Source organism: Piliocolobus tephrosceles, chromosome 21 (assembly GCF_002776525.5).
Source record: "Piliocolobus tephrosceles isolate RC106 chromosome 21, ASM277652v3, whole genome shotgun sequence".
Taxonomy (NCBI): Eukaryota; Metazoa; Chordata; class Mammalia; order Primates; family Cercopithecidae; genus Piliocolobus; species Piliocolobus tephrosceles.
The window spans coordinates 16062047-16080560 of NC_045454.1; the positions used below are offsets into that span (position 1 = coordinate 16062047).

Here is an 18514-nt window from a genome sequence, read left to right on the forward strand (position 1 = left end):
TGTATATATATATATTTATTTATTTATTTATTTATTTATTTATTTATTTATTTATTTATTTATTTTAGTAGAGACAGGGTTTCACCATGTTAGCCAGGATGGTCTCGTTCTCCTGACCTCGTGATCCACCTGCCTCGGCCTCCCAAAGTGCTGGGATTACAGGCATGAGCCACTGCGCCTGGCCCCCTTTGGCTTCTTAAGTAGGTGAGTGAACTAGATTTTAGGAAGGTAATGAGGCAGTCATATGCAAGAAAGATTCCAACCTTACAACAAGGAGTCAAGCAGGATGTTGAACAGTTATTGGGGTTTATGGGAATGGAGAGAACAACACAAGTGAGCGATGTTAAAACATGACAAAGAGGCTTTGACAATGTATTGACTCTAAGAAGCAAATTAACTGAGGCTGGGGATAATTATGTCTAAGAGACAGTGGGGTCCAGGGAGCATGCAGACCAAGAAAAAAGAGACTGGCAGGAATTAGTGGGAGAAGCAGAAATTTAGAGGTAGAAGGAGGAGATCCAGTCCCAGATATAAGTGAAGAAGTTTCTTCCCTTTCCCAAGTATGGTGGTCAGCCCTGCAGGAAACATGACAAGAGGAAAGGCCATCATACCTGCCAGTCTTCCTAAAACACCGAAAATACACCAGAGCTGCTATAGCAGAGCCACCCTGGCCAGCACTCCAATCATGATGCTGACAGTGGCCACAGCTGAGAGGCCAGGAGCACTTCCTTGTGGGAAGAAAAGAGAAGGAATGAAGGTGATGTTATTCTACAGTGGGGTGCCCCAAGAACCAGCTGTCAACATGAAGTAGTCTCGACTTGTTTCTTCAATGAATACACTAGTTTTGTGGGAAGGTTGCAATTTTTTCTCTCTCACCATGTTTCTAGGTTGGTGATCAGTCTTCTGTTAATTTCAGCCTGGTCTTTCTGCACTCGGACATTTTTGAAGGCTTTTAAAATTTGAGAAAGTCTGATTGCTGCTTTTGCATGTCATTAGAACTTTCTATATTTTTATGGTTGCATCTTTTTATCAGTGTCTCAGTTGTGGCAGCCATGAATAAGAGTCTGTTGGATCTCCATGGCAGGGATTTGATTGACAGAAGGCCCAGGCTAGTGCATTCTGAATTTACCATGTTCTTTGCACAGACAACTCACTTCTCATGGGCTCCCACCAGGAGAAAGCAAGCAAGCCCAGGTCTGTGAGACCCTGCTTCACTCTCATGGGTGAGGGGTTCAAGGACTCCCCAGCGGTCTTGGGGAAACTCAGAACTGCACCGCTATCTGAAACTTCCCTCCTTCTCTTTCTCCCTCTCAGGAATCAGATCTGCATCGTGGTCTAAGGGCTCTCCTAGGCTCTGCTCTCACTGCTGCTCCACTTTCCCTCATGACTGTTTTCCCTGCTGAATTATCTTGCACCTCTAATCCCATCTTGGCTGCATCTCAGTGGATGAAAGCTAACATACCAGGCTTGATTCTTTGCAGGGTTTTTCCTCTCTCCCATGTTTAGCCAGTAACCATGTCCTAGTGGGTTTCCATTTGGTGCTTAGCCCTCACCAGTCAATAAGGGCGATGGTTAATGCTATGTTAGCTACTGTTGAGGGGCACGTCCTAGGTGCCAGGCCCTGTGCTAAGTACTTAACCTGTATCTCATTTGATTTATACAATAACCCTCTTGGGTAGACATTATTTCCATTTTACAGATGAAAAGACAGAGGCTTAGAGTGATGAGAAAACTTATCCAAAGTCATATGGCTAGTGACAAGTGGATTTAGAATTTGACTCTAGGACTACCTGACTTCAAGGTTAATGGTAACAGTAGTAATAATAATAGCTAATATTTATGAAGCTTTTCTTTGTGTGTGGCATTTTGCTGAAGGCTTAATCAAATATTACATTAAATCTTCAAAACAATACTATGAAACAGGCACTGTTATTTCAGTTTTCATTTTTTCCATCCATTTCCTAGCGATGAGAATTATTGTAATTTTCAGTTAAAGAACTGAAGGCTCAGAGAAGTTAAGAATCTTGTACAAGAAACTGATAGTGGTAAATACCTACATTAAGAGAGACCTCAAATCAACAACCTAACTTTACAAATTCAGGATATAGAAAAAGAACAAAATCGACCCAAAGATAGTGAATGAAGGAAACAATAAGAATTAGAATTGAAATAAATAAAACGGAGGCTAGAAAAACAATAAAGAAAGTCAATGAAACCAAAAGTTGGTTCTTCAAAACAGATCAACAAAATTGACAATCATTTACTAGGTTGATTAAGAAAGAATTACTAAAATCAGAAATGAAAATGGGGGCATGGTGGCTCACACCTTTAATTCCAGCACCCTGGTAGGTCAAAGGAAGAGGGTTGCTTGAGGTTAGAAGGTCATGACCAGCCTATGCAACATAGGGTGACACAGTCTCTACAATTTTTTTTAAAACTAGCCAGGCATGATGCCACATGCCTGTAGTCCCAGCTACTCAGGAGGCTGAGGTAGGAGGATCACTTGAGCCCAGGGGGTTGAGCCTGCAAGTAAGCTATCATCAAGCCACTGCACTCCAGCCTGGGTTGGGTTACAGAATGAGACCTACTCTCAAAAAAATTGATGACATTTCTACCAATTCTACAGAAATAATAAAGATTAAAAGAGTGCGGTAAATAATTGTATGCCAACAAATTAGATAACCTAGATGAAATGGGCAAATTCCTGGGAACACACAAAAAAATCTGAATAGACCTATAATTAGTAATAAGATTTAGCCAGTAAAAGCATTTGACAAAATTCATCATTCTTTTATAAATAAAAACACTCTGTGAATGGAAGGAAACCACCTCGACATAATAGAGGCATACTCAATGGAGAAAGACTGAAAGCTTTCCCTGTAAGACCAGGAACAAGACAAGGATGCCTGCTTTCACCACTTCTCTTCAACATAGTATTTAAAGTCCTAGCTGGAGAAACTAGGCAAAAAACAAACAAACAAACAAACAAACAAACAGGCATCCAAATCAGAAAGAAGTAAAATTATCTCTGTTCACAGATAACTTAAACTTACATGTAGAAAACTCTACAGGGTTGGAGTTGTTGCTGGTGATGTAGGGCTTGGGCAGCTCCGCTGTGCAGACAACAGAGAGAAGATTGCCCTGTGTGGCACCTTTGATTCCTCTGCAGGCATCTTTGAATCAGAGTTGGCATCTCCCACCCCTCAGCCCACCTGAGTCCTTAAGAGCCCAGGGCAGGTGTGTGTGTCAGAAGATGGATGCATGACGATCTGAGGGCTCAGAGATCATGAGGCCACCTGCTTTGTGTGGGAGAAGCACAGACTTTCTCAACTGTGAATAGAGCAGAAGCATTGAGTCATGGGCAGACACAGGACTGAGAGCCACAGCCTCTGGCACCTCTCCTGTTTCCTCCCTGACTGGCTGACTGCCTGGTCTTTTGCGGTGCTACCTGGAACATGCAGGTGCTGTTTCTTTCAGCTGCACAGTCCCATACCACCCAGCCAAGATGTGTTTTTTTCTGAGGCTTTGCTATTTAAGGACATCCTGGAGATGAGTGATGATGGGGAGGGGGTTTTGAGCAGGAGACCAGAAGCAAGTCCAGAGGTGAGTTCAGGTGTCAGGCTGTGGGTCACAGGTGGGGCAGCTCTGCCCAAGAGTTTGATGGGAACAGAGTTTCGTTTTGGGAGGAAGAAAAGAGTTCTGTGGGTGGATGGTGGTGATGGTAGCAGAACAATGGGAATGTGCTTAATACTACGGACCTGCACTTGTGGAAGGGTTAAAATAGTAAGTCCTATGTTAGATATTTAGGGGCTGGTAGTCTTACCCTCTCTATAAATACACACTTTTTGGCACTGCCCCTTCCCTGCCATGCAGAGTCCCCAAGGCTGAATCTCCCTATGTCTCCAAGTGTGCATCACTTGCTGTCCTCTGTGCTGTGTCCCATGTGCTGTGCCCACAGCCTTGTACAGCCAGTGACTTCAGAGCCAGGACACAGCTCAGTAGTCTGCCCTGAGGCTCCATGTCTTCCCACTTGCCTGCAGCCTGATCCAGGGGAGGCTTTGGTGTTTAGCCTGATTCAGGACAGACACCTGGGCACCTTCTCCATATGCCCTGGTTCCACCTTAGGTGGCTTCAGGGCAGGGTCAGTCAGTCACTGGGGGCCAGAGTTTGAGCTTTTCCTCCATCATCCAAGGGGCTTCCTCTTCTCATTTGAGGAAAAAGTGTGAGCTCATTTCAAAGCCTCCTTGTCCCTTGTAGCTTATGGAGTAGGTAAAAGAACACAAAGAAGTGACAGAAAGGGAACTGTTGGTGACAGAGAGCAGCAACTTGACCCTGAGGACTCTTCCTCCTTTTTCCCCTGTGAAGCCCCTTTTACTACACAGGACTCAGGGCTGAGGGAGCCCCCTTCTTTCATTGCAGGATGGACCCAAAGTCAGACATGAGAAACCAGAAAACAAAAACAACAAAAAACAAACAAACAAACAAAACAAGGGGAAGAGACTCTGCAGAGGTGAACTGGGAGGGTTCAGGGGAGAATTTGGGATTTGCTTGTGCCCCTTGGACACAGGTTGGGAAAGAAAATTTCTTCCTGGCTCTTCTCTGAGAGCCACACTCCACCTGAAAATGTGATGCCAGTGCTTCGTGGATCTACTTACCAGAGACTGTGATCATCATGACTGTGGTCCTATTGAGGCCAGTGGCTGAGTTATGGGCTTGGCACATATAGGATCCGCTATTATTCACAGTGATGTTGGCGATAAAGAGCTCTTGTGTGGATTGCTGGAACGTCCCATTGACAAACCAAGAGTACTGTGCAGGTGGATTAGAGGCTGCGTGGCAGGAGAGGTTCAGATTTTCCCCTGGACGGTAATTGGAGTTTGAGGGGGAAATGATGGGGACATCTGGGCCATCTGGAGGAAAAAGAATAAAGCCACAGATGATGTCGTCAGAAGGAAGCGTAAGTTCCTGGTCTGTGGAAGGGCCACAGTGTCCCCCTGAGCCATGTCACAACCCTGAAGTCTCAACCAAACCCCTGCTATGTCCCCTGAGCCAACATCTGAGACATTCACCTGTTTCTCCCATCAGAAAATGTGAACCCTGAGCCTTAAGGACATCATGGAGATGAGTGATGATGGGAATGGGTGTTTGAGTAGAAGTAGCAGAGGAGACAGCCCCTCACCTCCTATTCTTGGTCAAGGCCTGGTCTGCCCAGGTTTACTCAGGGCAGGAAGTCATGGCAAACCTGGGTGAGGGTCTGAGTGCTTAGACCTGAGAGGGACCGAGAGGCCTGGACTCTGGCTGTGTGGATTTGGGCGGGGGGCCCGGGCCGCAGAGGAACAGAAGATACTCACAGAGGACATTCAGGATGACAGGGTCACTGAGGTTGGCACTCACTGGGTTCTGTATTTCACATTCGTAGGCTCCTGCATCATTCCTTTTGACGCTGAGTAGAGTGAGGGTCCTGTTACCATTGGACAGCTGCAGCCTGGGACTGACCAGGAGGCTCTGATTGTTTACCCACCACAGGTAGGTTGTGCTATGAATGTCAGGTTCACAGGTGAAGTTTACAGCATCCTTGTCCTCCACGGGGTTGGAGTTGTTGCTGGTGATGTAGGGCTTGGGCAGCTCCGCCGTGCAGAGAACAGAGATTGCCCTGTGTGGCACCTGTGATTCCTCCACAGACATCTTTCAATCAGAGTTGGCATCTCTCATCTCTCAGCCCCCTTGAGTCCTTAAAAGCCCATGGCAGGTGTATGTGTCACACCACAGATGCATGATGATCTGAGGGCTGAGATTGTGTGAGACCACCTGCTCTGTGTGGGAGAAGCACAGTCTTTCTCAAGTGTGAATTGAGCAGCAGCACTGGGTCATGGACAGACACAGGACCTGGGGTCACAGCCCCTTGTGCTTCTTCTGGTTTCTCCCTGACCAACTGCCTGCCTGGCTTCCCTGGGGTCTTCACCTGAAACATTCAGGTGCTGGGTCTTTTCAAGCTTTAGTCCTACTTTGCCCCCCTGGCTGTATTTTCTGTGTGGCTTCCTCTTCTAAGGACATTCTAGAGATGGGTGACGATGGGACTTCTTACTGTTCTTAAACCCCGAGGATACTGTTCAGCCTGGCCTGGGATTGGATGTTTTAGCAGAATTAACACAGGAGACACGAGGGGCAAACCTGGAGGTCAGTTCAGTCGTCAGGCAGTGGAACCACAAGATGGGGCAGTGTTTCCCAGGTGTTTAATAATGACTGACTTGAGCCTGTGACCCCTAAAGATAAAGCAGAATTCAGAGAATGATCTAGAAGACAGTGAGGGGGACAGGTAGGAGCTGCCTGAATTTAATAGCAGAACCATGTTCCTTTTTTTTGACCTTTAATGTTTCTTCTCCCTCTGCAGAGGGCAGGTGAGGACCCTGTGGATCTCTCCATAAATACATGTGGATGTTTGCAAATGCAGAGCTGAGTGGTGGAAAGGGGGAGCATGAACTGCTGCAAATCTGACCCTCAAGGACCATGTGTGTTTGACAGATATGAGACAGAAATTTGGGAAGAAGTTTTGCAAATATTTTCTCCCATTGGACATTATGTTAAATGAAATAAGTCACTCACAGGACAGATACTTCAGGATTCCACTTATATGAGGTCCCTAGAGTAGCCACACTCATGGAATCAGAGTAGAATGGTGATTGCCAGGGGTTGGGAGAGGCAGAATGGGGAGTTGGTCAATGGATGTGAACTTTCAGTTACACAGGATGAGGTTCTAGAGATTTGCTGTTCAGCTTGGTACCTATAGTTCATATGGAGTGAGTATCACTTATGCATAAGGCTTAGGACCAAAAGTGTTTTGGATTTCTGACTGTTTTCGGATTTTTGAATATTTGCAGTAGACTTACCTGTTTAGCATCCTACATCTGAAAACCCAGAATCCAAAATGCTCCAGTGAGCATTTCTTTTCAGCATCACTTTAGTGGTCAAAAAGTGTTGGATTTGGGAGATTTCAGATTTTGGATTATTAGATTTGGGATGCTTGACCTGTAGTGCCGTAATTTGCTTTGAAAAATTTGTCAGGAGTTTAGACCTCATGTTATGTTCTGAATACAGTAAAAAATGAAAGAAATTTGGGGGAAACATTTAATTTTTTCCATAAGAGGAGATTGTTACTAATGGCCTAAAGATCGAAGATCAATTGCTAGAAGTAGTATTTTTCTTGATAACGTACTAAGGGTTAGGTGTGCTGTAAATTCCAGTAGGATCACATTGTCCTCAAATGAAGATGCTGAAGTTGGTTTGAAATTAGCAACTCCCTGAGTAGAGAGAGGCACATGAGTCCTCTTAGGAGGATAGAACCAGTCAGATAGGAAGTCTTAGGTGTGTCAGTTACATAAAGGAAGGAACGATGCCAAATTAGAAGCAACATGTGTTATGTTAGTAAATTTAGAAAGAGCTCCCTGCCCCTAATTCCTGTGCAGAGTTAGGCAAACAGGGAAGGAGCCCAAAACAGGCATGTGAAATGCTTTCTTCATCTCCTGTTAACTTCAGAAAACACAATGAGAGTTTAAGTTCATCTAAACTGGGCAGAGTCTATGTGAGACTCCAGTGACTGGTGCACTTCTCAGTCCAAGGGATCCCACCTTATGACAATGGCATCATCACGAGGACACAGGTGTATGTGGAATGGGCAGCAAACCCATCAGACAGCACCTGCCTGGCCGGCTTCACCTGGGGAAGGTCCTGGGGAATGACTGGAGGATGTGAGCCTCACATCAAGATGAGTCTGGGAGTCAATGGGTGAAATTAGCCTCTAGGCCTTGGGGAAAGCAGACCTGTCATCCTGCCTCTGACCCCCTGGTGAGTCAGTAGAAACTGTATGGAGGAGTCACTGAGTCGCTCATCCCTGTCCTGTGGCCTGTTCCACATGTCAGCCTCACTAGGGGAAAGAGCCCTGTTATGGGGACACAGTGGAAGCTCGTTCCCCTGGTGACCTGGAGACAGTGGTTGCGAGGGACCTGGCAGGGGTGGCTGCTCCAGCTGATTTTTGTGCCTTCCCTGTTGCCTGGGAGGTGGGCCAGGACACAGTGTGAGCAGGAAGGGAACAGGACAGGTAGCCTTGTTAGAGGGGCTTTCTGGAGAAGGCCTAAGAGTGGAGGAAGCTGTGCAGGGCAGGGCATCCCAGCTAGAATGAAAGGGGGGGGGGGGCGGAAATGAGGGACACAGAGGAGCAGAAAGAGCCAGGGATACCTATGGCAGTGAGCAGTGGGGGCTACAGTGACCTCAGAGACCCCAGGGACCAGGAGCCTCTTGGCTGCCCCAGGCCAGGACCAGAGAGACCTGAAAACCCTCTAATGACTAAGGAACCCCAGAGTCACATGAGATGGGGTAGGTTTAGGGACAGGGGTTCAGAGGGATGGAATATGGGTTTCAGTCCCTGAGGGACAAGAAACAGGTGTGGCCAGAACCTCATAGGATTCTGCATCCAGGAACTGGTCTCTAAAGAGGTTATGAATCCTTTTTTCATTCCTTCTTCCTTTCTTCCCTTCCTCATGAGAGAACTCCTGAGTGAGCGTGTGTCTCACTTGGGGCCTGTGCTGGTGTAGGGTGTGAGTGGGGAGAGAAAGCAAAGTCCTCTCCTTTATCCTCCTATGTAAACGACACCAACACATTGGGAAACACAGGATTTCAGGTGCAGTGAGGGGGCTGTGGATCTAAGGGAGAGGTCTGGACAATCCCGGCACTGACCCTGACAATTGAGGTCATTTAGTTCTAGAGTAAAACTGATTAGCTCTCCATTTACTTCTCACTCTCCAGACCAGAATCTCTGCTTCTGAGCTGTGGATGCACAAGACAAAAGGAAGCAGACCCATGACTGGTCTCAGGTCTGCAAATGCCTAACAACAAACAGCCCCACCCACCCCCTGTTGAGGAGAGGAGGGGGTTCTGGCTGCAGACAGACCTCATATGTCTCTAATCTGCCACCTATGGCCTGTGTGACCCTTGTTAGTGACTGTCTCCCTGTCCCTCGATTTCCTTTCAATAAGTAGGATAAGTGCTATTTGGCTGTGAGATTGTTTGTGAATTAACCTCAAAATATTTACAATCACTTGATCTCAGCTCTGCACAGAGGAGCTGCCCAAGTGAACAGCATCTATGATTATTTGCTTCCAAGAGAGAGGGCCCTGGGCCTGATCCGTGGTGGACATGGAGCTGCCGGGAGCATCCTTTCTTCTCTGTTCCTCCCCTTGGGGACTCTGAACTTCCCAGGAGTCACCTATGTCCCCAGGGCAGTGGGCTCATGCCCTAGTAATGTTTTCCATCTGTCCTTTCCATGCTGAGCCCCAAGTGAAAGAGGAGGCCCTATCCTTGGCTAGACGAGGCTCTGGGGTGCTCGACCCTGGCTGGTGACCAACTCCAGGAGTCATGGCCCTTGGATAGCTCACATCCTTGCTCCCAGCCAGCCCTGCCCAAGAGGCCACCACACAGCCCTAGCACAGACTCCCTAGGATTACCTGGAATCAGGAACCAGGGACAGGGCTTTGTACAGGGGCTCAGTTCCGGAAAGAGTTGAGCTTCTCATGAGGATCCCAGGGGTCCCCCCTCAGGCCAGGACCTGACCCAGTTCTCCAGAGTCTTTCTCAGGGTCAGGACCATGGGGGAGACCATGGAGTGCTTGGCTGACACTGACCTGCCCCTGCTGAGTCCCCCCATCAGACTGTCCTTCCTCTGCAGTGAGTGTCTGCAGGGTCTGGATGCAGGAAAAGAATTCTGATCTGTGGAAGTTTGTCTCCCCCATGTGTGTTCTGCACTAAATGTCCAAACCCTAATATAGGATGTAATGCAGACAGGGACACAGGCACAGCTCAGGCCTGACAATCCGGTATGTGGGAAGTAGAACTGATCCCCAACACCCAGAGGTCATGGGAAATCACTCACGGTATACCCAGAACCAGCCAGTTGCTTCTTCATTCACAAGATCTTCCTTTATGGCTTGTAGGGTGTAGGATCCTGTGTCATTCTGGGTGACGTTCTGGATCAGCAGGGATGCATTGGAGTATACTGTCTCTCGACCGCTGTGTGCGGGCCCTGGGGTAGTTTGTTGAGTTTCCATTACATATGCTACAATTAGACGTTTGGCATCTACTCTTTCCCCTTTGTACCAGCTGAAGCCTAAAGTATTCTGGGGCAGATTGTGGGCAAGTAGAAGAACCTCCTTCCCCTCTGCGACATTGAACGGCCTGGATTCAATAGTGAGCTGGGCAGTGGTGGGCGGGTTCCAGAAGGTTAGAAGTGAGGCTAGGAGAGAGGAGAGAGCATCGGTCAATATCGGGACCTATGCTTTAGGGTGGAAAAACGGGGCCCTGGGTCCTGAGCAGGTCTCTTCACCCCTCCACCTTGGAGCATGTGTGTGTGTGTGTGTGTGTGTGTGTGTCTGTCCTACTGGGTCAAAGTCAGCAGTGTGACCCCCACCCATTCCTTCAGCACCTCTGACCTTGGCATTCCCCTGTGCGGAATCCTCTTCCCCAGGGATCTGCACGGCTCCCTCCCCACTGGCCTCAGGTCCTGCTCACATCAGGGCATCTTAGGGAGACCCCTCCCCCGACACTTCCTCTAGAGACCCTGGGTCTTTTCTTTCTGACCTTTCCCTGCTCTGTTCCCTCCAGGGCTCTTGTCAACACCTGACCTCACATTCTAGATCTCTTTGCCTGTGATTTTTCCTCTTCTTGACAGCATGAGCTCTGTGATGACTGAGACTTGTCTGATGCTTGTTGTATGCCATTGACTAAAATTGATTGTAAATACTTGTGAATGAGTTAATGAGTGTACCTGGTGGTTATTTTTCAACCTCTGATTGGTGAGTAAGGGCAGAGTTTACTGCCCTGGTTATATTTTTATTTGGAGTGTAACCCTGATGCAGTTCTGATTTCTATCATTTTTCAAATTGTAGTGACCAATGATGATTAACTTGGAAAACATGATCAATTGATTTTCCTCCTTTTTTATCAATCTCAGTTTAGTGCGACTTTCCTGTTGTGACCCCTGTCCCTCTCTGGTGTTCTGTTTCCTCAGGCTTCAACAGAAGCCCTCTGTTCCCTCTCAGAGCCCCGTCCTCCCCAGGAGCCCCCAGCCAGTCTCTGTGCTCCCTCCTCCCATCCACTCCCAGGGAGTCCTCCCCTCACCTGTGAGCAGGACCTCCTTCCAGGGGATACACATTCTGCAGGGAGGGGCTGAGGGGGGCCCCATGGTCTCTGCTGTCTTCTCTGTCCTCCTTTGTGTAGAGGAGCTTGAACTCCAGGAATGCTCTAGTCAGGGCTACAGTGACTGTTGGCTCTGCTGTGCTTCCTCCTTCTGTGCTGAGGCTCCTCTCAGGGCAGGAGCATTTCCCAGGGTCACGTGGGTCATGGGTGTGGTCTCTGTTCAGGAATCCTCTATCCCCTCCCCTCTCATTTCTGTCTCTTTTGTCCCTTCTCCTCTTCCCCTTCTGTTTATATTCAGCTCTCCAGAAGACGCTCTGAGAAGCAAGCATGTTTGGACCCCTGTTCCATAACGCGACGACCCGCCCTCCCCAGCACTGATCTCTGCTGTGTCTGGGCCTTGGGTCTGTCAGCACCACAGAGAGAGTCCCCGGGGTCCTCAAACCTGGTATTATTTTCTCTGTGACAGAGAAACCCGGCTATGTGTGCGGGATGTTGCTAGTGTTCTCACACGTCTGGGAAGGTTGGATTTACTCCCAGCAAGGAGGTCACAGGGATGTTTGGGGTCCTAGAAGTGGACACATCTAGGGCTAAAGCCCAGGTCTCAGATTCTGAGTCATTCTTTCTGCAGCACTCTGTGACCCTAATTTCCTGGGAGTAACTGAGAATGAAGCTGCACGGTGCTGTAGTATTATGTCATCCAGACCCTAGACGTTTCTAGACCAACTTTATGATTTCCTCTATAGTGTTACCACCTTTATTATTATTTACTTCATACATTTTTTGTAATTAAATTTAGTTTACAAAACATCCTTGTCTTAGCAGGGCTCAGTGGCTCACACCTGTGATCCCAGCTACTCAAGAGGTTGCAGTGAGAGGATGACCTGAGGCCAGGAGCTGAAGACAAAGTATTTTTTTCTTACACAATACTGTCCATGAAATGAGAGATTTGATGTGTGCTTATTTTTTTTCCTATCATGTATTAAAATAAACACAGTTAAACTTAAACAAAGTTTATGTTTCACCTAGAATCAGTTTTGGGAAACGCTTATATAGTGACATAAGCATGGAATTTATATCCAGATAGACTTGGGCTCAGCTACTGGCTCTGTCACTTAACTACGTTGACTTGAACAAGTCACTTGGCTTCTTTGATTCTTGAAACCCCGATTTGTAAAATCCACCCTCCAGAGTTGTTGGGAATAAGTGAGCTGCTGTGGGAGCCCAGTGCCCAGGCGGGCGTTGAGTACATGATGGTTATCCTTGCGATTATTGCTGTAGAATTCTGTTGTTTTCCAAAGACAGTATCTATGCTGGAATATTGGGATGTGGCTTTCTGCTAATGTGCATGTGTGAAGAAGTTACTTTTACTTGTTAGGACTTGTGGTGCATCTGTCATTATTTTTACTTCCCACTTGTACTACCTATTTTCTCTGTGATATTGGTCAAGTTGCCTAATTTTTCTGTGCCTCATTTACCTAATTTGTGAAATGTGGGTAACCGTAAACTAGTGTGCGTGTGTGTTATTTCCCAGCTCCGACCACTAGAGGGCATAGAAGCACCGACACCTACTAGCAGTGGGCATATTGGTGACCATGGTCTGCAAACATCTTTTTCCCATGAAAGGAACCAGGGGTCACTGGAGAAATAGCTGATCCAGGGCTGGGCAAGAAAGCACAAGAGGAGCTTTATGGGGCCAGAAGTAAGGAACTGCTTGAAAAATGATGGAGTTGTGTCAAAAGTCACAGAAACCAACTAGAAGGAGCTCCCAATGGCCAAATTGTGGACAATATCAGCGACATAATAAATAACGCCAGCCACTGGGGGCGGTGGTTTATGCTTTGGCACTTTGGCAGGCCGAGGTGGGCGGATCACTTGAGGTCAGGAGTTCAAGACCAGCCTGGCCAACACAGCGAAACCACGTCTCTACTAAAAACACGAAAACTAGCTGGGTGTGGTGGTGGGGACCAGTAGTCCCAGCTACTAGGGAGGCTAAAGCAGGACAGTCGCTTGAATCTAGGAGGCGGAGGTTGCAGTGAGCCGAGATAGTGCCACTGCACTCCAGTCTGGGCAACAGAGCAAGACTCCATCTCAAAAAAAAAAAAGAGATATAAAATAAGATTAGATTTTACTTTGAGATTTATTTTGGGAATGGAGGAGCTATTATTTCTTCCAGCCACTAAGTAGCTCAGACTCAGGTCCGCGTTACAAACTTTGCTTGGCTGGGAAGCAAGGCTCCAGCCCGGCGCCACCCACCAACGTGGTTTGTGATGGCGCCCCCTGGCGGCGCAGCGAGCTTTCCCCAGTTCCTCACCCTAGTGCTTTAGGAGAGACTTTAGAAATTCCACTCAGTCCATTTATTGAACCCTTTCTAGGTCACGCTGCGGTTCATCTAATCTTCACAGCAAGTCGTTGTGAGCAGTGGTATTTATTCATCTTAAGACGATAAAAAGGCTAAAACAAGTGAAGCGACTTGTCCAGGGTTGCAAAGGGAGTGACAGAACCAGGATTTGGATCTAGGCCCCCGCGACTTCCAGCCTGAGGGTGAATGCCTAGATGAGTGTAAATGTGTGGCCAGGTGGCGAGCTATCGGTATAGAGCAACGGTTGTCGACTGGGGGTGGTTTCCCCCATGGAGACATTTGGCAATATCTAGAAATATTTTTTGCTTTCACGAAGGAAGAGGGTGCTTGGGGGAGGAGGAGGCTACTATTGGCATGTAGTGGAGAGAGGCCACGCGGATGCTGCTGAACATCTCACGATGCACAGAACAGCCCTCACCACAAGGAATCGTTCAGCTCGGATGTCAGTAGAGCTGCTCTGAATCCCTGGTTTGATTTAGAAACCTGAGGGTGCATTCTTGCGATTAGCTAATGTTTGCTGAGTGCTGAGCTGGATAGCGTGCGGGATATGGCAACAGTGCACCAGTCTGTGCGGCCAAGGAGGCTGCAGCCTCGAAGGGCAGTGGGTGGAGGCAGGAGAGACATAGGAAGGTCTTCAGTATAAGGCAGCAGATGGTAAGTGCAAGAGAGCCTTTGAGTCCAGGCTGAGGACTCTAGCCTGGGTGTCTGTCACAGTGATGGAAAAACCTTCCCTTCCTGAATGGTGGGTTAGGCCCCAGGGCTATGGGGCTCAGCAGCTTCTAGGGCGCTCTCTCTACAAAGCTAGGAACTTGGAGTGGAGAAGGGTGGAAATTGGAGTGGAGAAGGGTGAACATCTCCTGATTTTAGGAGACGCTAAGTATGTAACAAAGCTGTTTCGCCTCAATGTGGCCCTTGGGGAGATGGTGCTCCCGGGTGGAAATATACATGGGGCTAAGCTCTCTTCTGCTTGGTTTCTTTGCAAAGGGCTTGGCCACTGTGGTTGTAGTGAAAACTGGAGCAGATCAGAAAGCCTTAGCCAAAGGTCTGCTACCCAGATGGTGCACTGTTGCAGCAGGGCTTGGTGTGGCTAAAGCTTCAAATATGGACACTACCTGGTGACAGGATTTTCTTCCATTTATTAGCTACCATTAAATAGCATTAAAATATGTGCATGTTTGGTGCACTCTAAAGAATGTAAAGAATACAAGCAAAGTTTGAGATCTGACTGAGCAACATAGTGAGACTTTGACTCTAAAAAAAAAAAGGAAAAGTAAAAAAGAAAAACTAGGCAGGCAGGCAGAGTGGTGCACACTTCTAGCCCTACTTGCTTGGAAGACTGAGGCAGGAAGACTGCTTGAGCCCAGGAGTTTGAGCTGTAATGAGCTATGATTGCACCATTGTACTCCAAGCTTGGGTGACAGAGTAAGATCCTGTCTTAAAACAAACAAACAAAAAAAGAATATAAGCAAAGAGTTCCTTATCTTTTATGAATATATAGTTGTCTTCAATACCCCCCCACTACTGCCACCAAGTTTGACCCTGGGGAAATGCATTACTCTTCTGGAACAGGCTTGGAGGCAAAGGCATGGGAGCAAATATTAGTTGAACCAATATGTACTTATGTATATATTTGCCAGCTGTAGTTGCAGACATTTTCACATCCAATATTTCATTTAACCCTCACAACACTGGATGTAACTACAGTTTACTCCTTTCAGTAAATGAGGAAACTGGCACTGAGAAAGGCTCAATTGCTCCCAGTCCAGTAGCTGAAAGGGCTACATTTTGATGCACCTGTGGCCTGTTTGGCTCCATTTCCTCACCATGTTTTCCCCTTCATAGACAGTCTTATTTACCTGGATTTGGGCTGCTAGAGACCATGGACTTCAGCATTAGTGGCAGCAACAGGAGGAGGGAAGAGATTAGAATTTTTATTGTGACTGTGGGTGGAGCTGTGTGTTGCTTGAAGCATGTATGAAAGTTTCCCGGTTGGAAGCTCCTGATCTCCAGGGATGGCTCATCCTGGTGGTCTGCGGTATAGTCCCAGGGCAGTGTTCCTATTTGAGGGCAAGAACAGGGGAGATCATGCTTTCCCGCTGTTAGGTAACAGATTAGAACATGTGCTTTATGAGAATCTGGGAAGTGAAACTGGTCAAACAAAAGAAATGCAACATTCTTAAGAACATGAGAAGGTGACTGACAACTTGGCAGCCGTGCCAGTTCTCTCTTGTACTCCTTTCCAGCTCCCCACACCCTGGTGCCTCATAGTTTCTTCCTCAAGTCTTTTTTCTCATTTAAATTTTCTTGTACCTTTCAATGACCTTCTCTATCTGAGTATTTGGCAGGAAAGTGGGTGTTACGTGTTGGTGGAGGAGACATTGACAAGGTCTCTTTCCCCTCCTGCTCCCATCCTTGGCAAAATATCAGCAATGGTAGTGTTGTGGCCTGGGACTTTGCCCTGTCCTCTCTCTGTTCACAATTCCCTCCAATTCTGTAGCCACATGAGGTAGCAGCAGAGCAGGATCCGGGACAAGAGGCAGCTCCCCTGCCCAGAACACCGCCCTGGAGCAGTGGGTGACACCAGGCCTCCTTGTGTGTCCATCGGGAAGGTGGCCATGGCTTAGTTGTTCTGGTCTAAAGGAGAGGGAACTGGGTTGGGGGAAGAGACCCCCAGAGCTGCAGGTCCCAGAGGGTTTGAGAAACAGGAGCCACAGAAGGGAAGGAGCCCTGAAGTGTGTTTGCCCAGCTGCTGGGGCGCCTGGCTCCAGCCCTTGTTTGGAAATGGCCCCGGGCAAAAGAAGAAAGGTAATCATACTTTAAGTAAACATTAGGGTCATAGAATATCAGCACTCACTAAACTTGACATTTATATGAGACTTTAGGAAATGTGCGCAAAGGGAGAGGAGAGGCTGGGCTTGAATGCTGGGTGATATTCATGGGGGCTGAAGGGAAGGCAAACAAGGGAGCCCTCCCTGGAAGCCTCCAGGCAGGAGTGAGAGCAGGGGGTGTAACTTTGTTTCCCTGAAAAGAGGGAAGAGGCAAGGCATGAGTCAAAGCCCTTTGATTTTTGTTAGACTGTTCTTCTCTCTCTGTGTTTTCAACTTATCCCAGCCTGTTGACTGATGCAGAGTTGATTATGGACTTTGCTACTGCAGGGTTTATAAAGCACTGCAGGGGCCAGGGACTGTGCTGGGCAGTGGAGCCTGTGTCCAAGCTGAAGACTCAGGCTGGGCCTAAGCTTGTTCTGATGCAAATCACGGATGTGGCTTCATTCTGGAAAACTCTAAAAATGGTCTCTGCCTTCAGGAGGCTCAAGTCTAACCAGGGAGATGACATCCATTTCATAAAGCCTAGAGATATGAGTGCAGTCATCTCTCAAAGTGGCAGGAGTGCAGGGGGACTGAGAGGGACTTGGTCGGGTGGAACTTGAGCTGGAGATGGGGGAGGATTTGGGTTGGTGGAGGGCAGAGAGGAGGGCTGTGCAGAGCAGGGGCATGTTATAGGAGAGGTGCCCCCTGGAGCTCAGTGGATGGGGATCTTAGAGGACAGGAGCTGTTTGTGTTCATTTTTGTATTCCCTGAACTCACACAGGGCCTGGCATTTTGGGAGTATTCTATAAATGACTGTTGAATGGAATGATGGTTTTGTAGCCCATTAACTGGGCCTGACGTATTAGAAAGTGTGTGAAAATGCAGCCCATTAGCAGAAAGAAAATCTTACTGAAAAAATGATCCCATGTATGCGCAGAGCCTGGTGCGGCCACTTTACTTGTGCTGCTGAGTTCTCATCAGTCCACACCGAGGCCACTGCAGCAGCTGGGAGCTCCTCCTCAGACCTTCCTCCGGGTGTCTCAGTCTCTTTACCCACTGTTCTCCCAGGTCCTGCTCCCTGTCAGTTCACTCCATCTGGTTTCCCCTCCATGCACTTGGGGTGGGTGTTGCACCCTGTGTGTCATCAGAGGGGGCTTCAGGTCCTTCAGATCCATTGACTAAAACATCCCCAACGCAAATGGAATTTCCTCTTGTTAATATGATAACTTCTTATAATGCATCTTGAGAACATTATTTGTGTCAAGAGTCTCTCTGATGTACAGAGGCCCTCCCTTCCCCAGGAAGGAGGTAAGGGGAAGTTGGGAGAAAACACCACCCTGCCTGGGTTACTTATTTCCCTGTTCTACTGTGTACTTGGTAGACGTTCAAATATATTTGCTGACTTTGTCCATGATCCGCATGGCTCTCATATAGTCATTTATTCACACATACATTCAGTGAGGCTTTGAGCGCCTAGTGTGTGCCTGGTATTTGCTAGATGGTGGATGCTGAGATCAGCTGTGCTGCTGTCTCTGAGGAGCTCTCACTATACAGCTGCACCTAGGGTGACCGAATCCACCTGCCCTGCTTTACAGACGTGGAAATTAAAGTGCAGGGAAGTTACGGGATTAGTTCAATGTCACAAGGTCACTAGCCTCAAAGTTACAGGAGTAAAGTAAGTTTCCTGACTTGCTGGATTTTCTGTTAGTGTACAGGCACCTGGCTGCTGCAGGTGCAGATGTGGTGAGCTCTGATACGAGAGAGGATGTTCAGAGTGAAGTGGGAGCCCTGAGCACCCTGAATTAGTCAGGAGGACATGCGGGGTCCCGCTGTGACTGCACAAAGGACCATCAGGGACATTTGCATTCTCTTTTTCACCCTGAGCTTGAAATGAGAAAAACTGATCCCGGAAAACCAACAGCAGATTTTTCACAGGGCATTGGTGAGACGCCTCAGAGAAGCCTGTGCTGATGTCTGTCATGGTGTTTCTCACTGAATGGTAATGGTCTGACTTTGAGTGGGTTCCGTCCACAGCCTGGAGCTCTGTGAGGCAGGGACCGGGTGTGATTCACCTTTGTCTCTCCAGTGACAGTACATGGCAGGCTCTGATAAATATTCCTTCCTTCCTTCCTTCCTTCCTTCCTTCCTTCCTTCCTTCCTTC

General features: G+C 47.8%; 1 protein-coding gene across 3 annotated transcripts in view; it reads right to left on the bottom strand.

Moving 5' to 3' along the window:
- LOC111554032 (carcinoembryonic antigen-related cell adhesion molecule 6) overlaps nt 1-18514 on the bottom strand; it is a 101528-nt gene that overhangs the window by 42646 nt on the left and 40368 nt on the right. Inside the window, exons 1-5 of one of the 3 annotated variants that reach the window (XM_023229293.2) lie at nt 11166-11446; nt 9922-10281; nt 5352-5630; nt 4656-4910; nt 612-728 (exon numbers count right to left, since the gene is read on the bottom strand). In XM_023229293.2, coding sequence (XP_023085061.2) covers nt 652-728; nt 4656-4910; nt 5352-5630; nt 9922-10281; nt 11166-11229 — 1035 coding nt within the window. In that variant the 5' untranslated portion in view covers nt 11230-11446 and the 3' untranslated portion in view covers nt 612-651. Of the gene's footprint in view, nt 1-611; nt 729-4655; nt 4911-5351; nt 5631-9921; nt 10282-11165; nt 11447-18514 lie in introns of those variants that run through there. The other 2 variants (XM_023229295.2, XM_031934862.1) reach the window with 2 other exon arrangements.